Source organism: Chiloscyllium plagiosum, chromosome 19, assembly GCF_004010195.1.
Source record: "Chiloscyllium plagiosum isolate BGI_BamShark_2017 chromosome 19, ASM401019v2, whole genome shotgun sequence".
Taxonomy (NCBI): Eukaryota; Metazoa; Chordata; class Chondrichthyes; order Orectolobiformes; family Hemiscylliidae; genus Chiloscyllium; species Chiloscyllium plagiosum.
Window position 1 is genome coordinate 57,234,173 of NC_057728.1, and position 8,737 is coordinate 57,242,909.

General features: G+C 38.4%; 1 protein-coding gene across 3 annotated transcripts in view; it reads right to left on the reverse strand.

The window, feature by feature from the left end:
• Window positions 1-8,737, reverse strand: part of mon2 (MON2 homolog, regulator of endosome-to-Golgi trafficking) — a 127,518-nt gene that overhangs the window by 12,193 nt on the left and 106,588 nt on the right. For all 3 annotated transcript variants that reach the window (XM_043709976.1, XM_043709975.1, XM_043709974.1), the window contains 4 exons: window positions 5,928-6,056; window positions 2,978-3,168; window positions 2,104-2,164; window positions 1,794-1,917 (listed from right to left, as the gene is read on the reverse strand). In XM_043709976.1, coding sequence (XP_043565911.1) covers window positions 1,794-1,917; window positions 2,104-2,164; window positions 2,978-3,168; window positions 5,928-6,056 — 505 coding nt within the window. The remainder of the gene's footprint in view (window positions 1-1,793; window positions 1,918-2,103; window positions 2,165-2,977; window positions 3,169-5,927; window positions 6,057-8,737) is intronic.

The following is an 8,737-nucleotide window of genomic DNA, read 5'->3' on the forward strand; positions in this document are numbered from 1 at the left end:
CTCTTATGATGTGGGGTTGAACAAATGGGCCTGTACTGTAATAGAGGAGATTCTTTGAAACACGGTTATTTGGGGGGAAGGGCTTTTGCCCAAAACGTCGATTTTGCCTGTCCTCGGATGCTGCCTGAATTGCTGTGCTCTTCCAGCACCACTGATCCAGAATCTGGTTTCCAGCATCTGCAGTCATTGTTTTTACCTGATACTAGGGATGGCACGACTGTTACACGTGGAGAGTTTGCTTGAACTGGGCCTGTATTCACTAGAGTTTAGAAGGAAGACTGAGATATTAACCATGTAAAATTCTTTCAGAGCTGGTCAGACTAGATGCAGAGAGGATGTTTTCCTTGGGTGGGCAGTTTAGGACAAGAGAAAACATTCTCAGGATATGGGTGGACTATTTATGAATGAGAGGAGGAAAAATATCTTCACTTAAAGGGTAGTGAACCTATGGACTCTCTACCACAGAAGGCTATGGAGGTCAACTCACTGAATATGTTAAAGACAGACATAGTTATTGCTTAAGATTTTAAATGCATCAAGTAGTATTGAGAGAAAGTGAGAATATGGCATAGATATATGGCATGATCATACTGAATGGCAGAAATGTACATGTGAAAGGCAGAACATGGCAAACCTGTATTTGCACAGTCATATTTACAGAGATCAAACAGCCTTGAGATGCTGCACTAAGATAAAAAGGCTCATAAAGTTGAATAATGATATTAAGAGATAGTGAAAACAGTCAAAGAAGTGAGCTTTGAGGATCTTGAAGAGGAGGGAAAGGTTGAGAGAGATAATTCCAAAATGTCTAAGCAGAGGACATGATGCCAACAATAGGGCAAAGAAAGAGAAGAATCCATAATTTTTGGAGGGTTGCATGGCTGGAGGAAGTTACAGAGATAGGAAAGAACAGGTCACAAAGATATTTAAAAATGACAGTGCATTTTAAATGAGGGCATTGGGGAACTAGGAACAAATGTAAATTGTTCTGGACATGGGTGATGAGTGAAAGGAATTTGGTGATGGAAAGGTAGCCAGAGAGGATTGGAGGTCTAAATAGGCATGGATGAATGACAGGCTGAGGGAGCAGCTGAGCCAATTGTCAGCCTGTGTAACGGCATTTGCCCAGAGTTAATTCAGGGTCAAATTGCATCAGACTTTAAGTTGAAAGCTTATAAATTTGTTGCCGTATGTATTGGTGTACCTTTTTTAAAAAAATAGTTTCACCTGCACATATTCAATTATAATCTCTATCCATATACCAGCGAATACAATTTATAAGTCTTTATCTCTTCTCCACACATCCTTGAAAACATCTCCTGGTAAAATGAGCCCTTTCAATAATCACGCTATGGTTCTAAAGCTCCAATCTATTTTCATACACATCTGTTGAGAGTTTGTTGTCACCCTAATATGATGGAGCTTTTCCAGTATGCTAAAGGACAAAATGCAATTATCTTAACACAGCAGACTCAACATAAGACAGTAATGTTACACTCAGTAAAACAGCATTATTTAGAAGGATAAGCAGTTGCCTTTGGGATGGTTTCACTAAGACCAGCAAATGAAAATTTTTCTTTTAAACAAAGACAAGAACTAATAGTTGAATCTGAATGTTAAAATGAGGGTATTTTAACATCGTCATTCTCATTTTCTTAAGACTGCAGCCTCTGGTTTAAAGTTATAACTTTTCACAGACTATTAACATTTACTGATGCAGCATGCTTGCTCAGAGGTGCTTCTCCAACTTCTAGCTGATTTCTTCCAACTCAATTCATTAAAATGTGATGTACCTGTAAATGATGTTGACTGAGAATGGATCGAACCTTTGTTTAGCATCGTCATTATCTGGCCAACAAATTCTTTTGGAATGAAGTTTGCAAATGGTAATATGTCTGTGCTAATAAGCTGCACAACCTAAAATGAATTGAAAACAATGGTAATTAAAAAAAGTGCTAAAATAATCACTTGTAAAATAGTGATTTTACATAAATATGATGTTTAATGCATGTATGTTTCCATGCTTCTACAAAAATCAATTGTTAAACAAAATCAATGTTTACTTCACGGGTGGGACTTGAAAAAATCTGAATTTAAACTCACCTCAACATCTATGTTCTCATTTTTCTCGAACTCCTGAATGGAGAGATTATCTGGGGGGATGCTATAAAACCAAATCACAAGTGTGACAATGCAATGTTAATTAATTAGGCAGCTTGTTATTAAATGAGCTCCTCATCACTCCAAATTCAGTACTAAAACAAGGGGATGTCCTTTTGCCAAACAACTTTGAAACTTGTGTGAATAAATAATTCAGGTGTCAACTAGCTACATGTTAATTCTGCATTTATTCAGCATGAAAACCATGCAAGCATGGCTAAATTATGGGCCCATACAGAACAAAACTGAACTTAGATAACTCCGTATCTCAACAAATCTTATAATGAACAAATTATTTCTTGTACTGTAGTTACTGTTGTTGAGCAGGCAAATGCAACAACATGTGCAGACAGCAGGGCTGCATAAAAAGCAAATGAAGGAGGGTATCAGGCAATCTATTTTCATGATACTGGTTGTTTGGTTAATTGGATAGCTAGCAACAGTAGCAGCAGAATTTCCCCCTCTATATCTTAGCCAACAAGCAGAATGTTAGGTCAACATTGACTCCAAAATAAGCTACTTTCAACAAAGCAATTTTCTCTCGACAACTGTAACAACATGTCAGCTTGAGTCACATGGTTACATGACCTTCTGACTTAGGCAAGTGCCTTACCAAAGAACCTGAGATGACATGGCATAGTTCTGAGATACAACCGAATCACTGATAAATGGTGCTTAGATCAAGTACTTCTCATTCCAGTTTATTCAGATGATTGATCACTGCGTAAATCTTCATGTTACATATAAAATAACTCGAATAATACTTGAACCATCAGATCAGTGAAAGACAACACAATGAGATAAGCTTTTCATGTACCTTTTTGTAAACAAGAAGTCTTCAAATGTGTTGGCCAGTTCTGGCCACATAGTATCAAATTTTTTTGAGGAAGCGTGTTGCCTTGCAACAGGAAGTCCAATCGAGAGTATTTTAAGGAGAGAGGAAACAGCCATTTTCCACGTTGTTTCAGAAGGGCAGGCATACTTCAAACTGAGCGGTATCCTCAATGTCTAAAGAAAAAAACAGTGAGAGTGAATGATTTCTGTTGCCAAATATAATCCACACCAACAGATTATTGCAGGAATTTCATGCTGCAAATCCAATGCGCTCTTGCCTTATTTTAAAATAAGGAGAAATTGAGGAAGCCTCCAACTTGGCACCACCCTCCGGACAACTCAGAAAACTAATTTCTTGTAGACAGATTTATGATTTTTCTACACACAACTCACATTTGTAATTTTCTGTTCCTGAGAGTTTGCAAGAAACTGTGGCCAATTTTGAACTGATGCTATTAAGAAAAATGCCATGATAATTAATTTTAAACATGCGCTTTCATGCTACAGGAATAAGGCATTAAATCCCATCAGTTCTTACGAGACTCAAGGATAGGGGACCAGTTCGCTTAAATGGCTCGATAGTTGGTGTGCAATGCAGCGTAATGCTAACAGTGTGGGCTCAATTCCTATATTAGCTGGGCTTACCACAGACCCTCCTTCTCGACCTGTCCATGGTCTGGTAGGACTATAATGCTTTTTTAAAAAATAGACTCAGGTCCTGAAGGAGAAAGGCCACTGTAAAAGTAGGGGGTGGCAGTGGCATAGTGAAAATGTTAATGGACTAGCAACCAAGAACGCCTGGAGATATAGGTTTGGAATGCAATACAGATATGGAGTTAAAAGCTAGCCTAATGGTGATCATTGTTGGATTTTTTGCCCGTGTATGGGATGTGTGTGTCACTAGCCAGGACAACCTTTTCTGCCTATTCCAAATTGGTAGAGGGCAGTTAAGAGTCAATCGCATAGTGTGGGTCACATGGAGTCACATGTAGGACAGACCAGGTAATACTGGCAGATTTCCTTCTATAGAGAGCTTCAGTGAACCAGTTGGGTTTTTATGACAATTGACAGTCATCAAATGATCAATATTAGACTAGCTTTTAATTCCAGACTTGCATTGAACTTAAATGATCACATTGGTATAGTGATTGTAATAAGGTCAGCCAGGTGAACCTCAGAGTATGAGTTCCCTGATTGGACCACAGTAACGGCCCCAATCAGACAGCCCTTGCTGATAAATATAAACAGGAGTTACAGGCATCCTGATCACTCAGAGCTGGCTCTGACGGAGCTGAATCAGTGTCAAGGACTCTCCATGTGTAAATGGATAGTGAGGAGGGCTGTTGTCGGCTGCAAAGGGACTTAGATATGATGCAGAGCTGGGCTGAGGAGTGGCAGATGGAGTTCAACCCTGCCAAGTGTGAGGTTGTCCATTTTGGAAGGACAAATAAGAATGCGGAATACAGGGTTAATGGTAGGGTTCTTAGTAAGGTGGAGGAACAGAGGGATCTTGGGGTCTATGTTCATAGATCTTTGAAAGTTGCCACTCAGGTGGATAGAGCTTGTAAGAAGGCCTATGGTGTATTAGCGTTCATTAGCAGAGGGATTGAATTCAAGAGTCGTGAACTAATGTTGCAACTGTACAGGACTTTGGTTAGGCCACATTTGGAGTACTGTGTGCAGTTCTGGTCGCCTCACTTTAGGAAAGATGTGGAAGCTTTGGAGAGGGTGCAGAGAAGATTTACCAGGATGTTGCCTGGAGTGGAGAATAGGTCGTATGAGGATAGGTTGAGAGTGCTAGGCCTTTTCTCGTTGGAACGGCGAAGGATGAGGGGTGACTTGATAGAGGTTTATAAGATGATCAGAGGAATAGATAGAGTAGACAGTCAAAAACTTTTTCCCCGGGTACAACAGAGTGTTACAAGGGGACATAAATTTAAGGTGAAGGGTGGAAGGTATAGGGGAGATGTCAGGGGTGGGTTCTTTACCCAGAGAGTGGTGGGGACATGGAATGCGCTGCCTGTGGGAGTGGTAGAGTCAGAATCTTTGGTGACCTTTAAGCAGCAATTGGATAGGTACATGGATGGGTGCTTAAGCTAGGACAAATATTTGGCACAACATCGTGGGCCGAAGGGCCTGTTCTGTGCTGTATTGTTCTATGTATTGTTCTATGTTCTATGAAGGGTGACTTGGTGACAGGATATTTACCTCTGTAGAGTTATTTCAACTGGAATTCAAATCTATGCCCACTCCCCACAGTACATTAATTTATGGCCCTGATTGCTACTCCATGATCATCACCATTATAACATTGCCTCCACTTAATTTTTGTTGTAAAATCTCAACTTATTGAATAAGAAAATCTACCATCTTTACCTGGCCTACATGCACCTCCAAATCCACAATAGTGTGGGTGACCCTCACCTGTTCTGTAGGCAATCAGGGATGGGCAACAAATATTGGCCGAGCTAGCACCACCCATAATCCCATGAAAAATCAACAAAAACGTGTCGCCGAGTACCTGACACAATTTTAATAGTGAGAAAATATGAGCAACAGACAATACCTGCAAACTGATTTGACAGCAGCAGTCCTACCATCCCAGTGGGGGGAGGAAGTTGTTTCAGAATTCACTTCCAGATTCAAAAATTAGCCCAGCATAACAACTAACAATGTCAGAGTTTGAAATTACAGCAACTCAATTAGTTCACAAAATTTTAGGATCATTAATATGAATCACTGAAAATTTAAAACCTTATTAAACTGTGCAATATTTTATCAAGTTGAAAACTATTCTGAAAGGCAACTATTTATCTACAGATTAGTTAAGGTAATCCTTAATGTGAATCAGATCTCAACTTTCATTATAGGGCACGTAAAGTCAATCCTCAATATAATCATAAATCACTTTACAGTACTGCAGCATAATTTACCTTAATAATTTTCTGAAGGACTTTTTCATTTACCACTGCTTTGTGACATGCTGTCTTCTGATACAAATCCACAACTACTTCAAGGGATTTTTCAGCAAATGGCACATAGTTCAAAGCCACCCACTCCGCCTGCAAGAAAATAGTTTATGGCATTTAATTGTAAAAAAATTAATGAAAATACTACTAATCTTACAATTTGAAAGTTGCTTTACAGAGATGTGGGTCATCAGTTTAATTTTCCTGGTTTGCATGCACAGATCACTGAAAAGAAATAAAGGCAAAAAAAATTGATACAATTGAAACAGGGAAACTTTAAGAATTTAAAGTTGCAGTATCGCTGCTTTCCACATTTTTATAACTTGCACTTAAGGAATGAAGACATTGGGGATTTAAATTTGAATATACTGATGCAAAGACACTGCACTGTCAAATATTAAATATAGCATACTATAAATGATATCTATAATATCTCATATGTATACCTATACTATTGGTGACCCAGCTAGAAGCATGATAGTTCATGCAGCTTCATCATCAAGTGAAATAAAAAGACTCAAGTGATTACTGTCAAAAGTTGTCTGAAATTAAGGGTTTGTGATAATCGTAAAAGGTCTGCCCCATGACCAGTGGTTTGGTGAATCACAGATAAAGTGTATTAACTACATATTTATTTCAGCCATAGAGATCAGTGACTTTGTTACTAGCCAATTCCAATCTCAATTCCACTCAATCCTAATATCAAAGAGCACAAATTCAGCCTCAATATAAAGCTACTTCAGTATCACAAAGTTATAGACTATAAACTGGAAGGAAAGCCTTGAAGATTTTCACCTAGACACACACACACCACCTTGAGGTTATGTCAGGAAACAACTCTGGGATTATTACTATATTGGCACAGTTGAAATGTTGGTGCAAAGTGTCACACTGACCTACCAGTTGCAATGTTAACAGAGTGAATCATACACATTAAACAATGAGATTTGTATTACAACCAAAACAGTCTAAAGATGATTTGCCAGTGCTTAAGCTAATACTTTCTACAGTAACCCACCCTTTGTAAGTTTTAGCTAACAGTAGGCATTTGCAGGAACGTGCATTTAGTGATGGATAACCTGTCTTGCTTTACGTCATTGAAGTCGATAGCACAGAAAAAGGCTTGTAAACAAGCAAACTATTCTAATCCCATTTTCCAGAACTTGGCCGACAGCCTTGTGTACCCTGACATCACAAGAGTACATCTAAATACTTCTGAAATGTTTGTGCCTCCATACCATAATAAACAATGAGCTCCAGGATCCTGCCACCCTCTAAGTGAAAAGATTTTGCTTCACATCCTCTCTAAACCTCCTGCCTGTCTTATCTCGTTTACCACTTCCCAAAGTTGCTTGTGCTCCCAACAAACAAGTTTTGTTCAAGATTTAACTTTACAGCTGTTCTGCCATCTAATCATAAACAAAATTGACCTCTATTGTTGTCTATTTGTGTCAGAACCCTGTAATAAGCTCTCTCAAGAATGGGTAGTTGAACTCTTAGTTCATCAATGGCTTGTTTTATTAAATTTCAAGATCTAATGTTCTTGAAATTAGTACATTGCAAATGGATCAACAACTGGTGAAGTCTTGGCTCAATCTTTTCTTTGCCACATTACAATTTCCTAGAACCCGAATTTTCTTTTGCCTATTGCTTACACATCAGCCTCAACAACGAAATGGGCCCCAGTCTTATTTTGGAATAGGTGAAAGTCACAGACTTAGAGCAGTGAACTGGTTTCTGAACTGGAAAACTTAAAGGCCATTTTCGAGGGGGGTCATAATATTCAGTTATTAAACTCCCACATGAATTTAAGCTGAAATTTCATTTAAGTCGCTTAATATAAGGAAGGAAGGTGTGAAGATGAAGCCACAACTGAACAGAGTCCAAAAAGCAGGATTCTTTATTTTGTGAGGCCAAAGGCAATCAACAAAGGGTTTCTTCATTATTTCAATCAGGCAACAGCCACATGTGCAGAAGGAAAAAAAAAGAAAAACTGCAAATGCTGACGTTCAAATGAATATTAAAATCAGTAAGCATAATGAAATAGCAAAAATAATAAAAAAGAACTTTAACTCTGTGTCCTTCATTGGATAAGCCGCTACTTTTAGTAACTTGAAAATAAGTAAATGGATGGATAGATGGGGGAAGACTGAGCAGATTTATATTCACTGGTGATCAGTTCTGTAACCTACAAATTGCTTATTAGAAAATTGTCAGATGATATAAATGGTCTTTTGTTGGATAATGGAAAAATTGAAATAATATGCAAATCACACACCCCCATAAGTGGACAAAATTTGAAGAGAGAAAACGCTGATGAACACACCAGTCTGAAATATAAAACAGAATCCTAGCACAACAAATTTTGTTCTGTTTCAAAAACAAAATCCAACACCACATGCATAAATCCACAAATAACTGGCATGCCCACTATCCTAACAAAAACTTTATATTCCTAATGGTCAACTGACCTTCCTTTTCCCAGATCTATCATATTTTACCAGTAGCTCTTGCACAGAAGATAAAAATAAAGCTCTCATGCTCTGAAGTCATTGTTCAAACCATACAGCTGTAGAATGACCAACAGAAAGATGAGGTGCTGACAGTGGTAATTTTTAAGTTTACCACCTGGGCAGTAATCTGTTGTCCTTTTAAAAAAAAGATGGGTTCTACAATGGTGGATAATCTGTACTGCCCAGCTGACCAATGGGAAATTAGAAATTTACCACCACTATTTCCGAAACTCGCCTTGAGCTTGGTTGGAATAGCGCAGC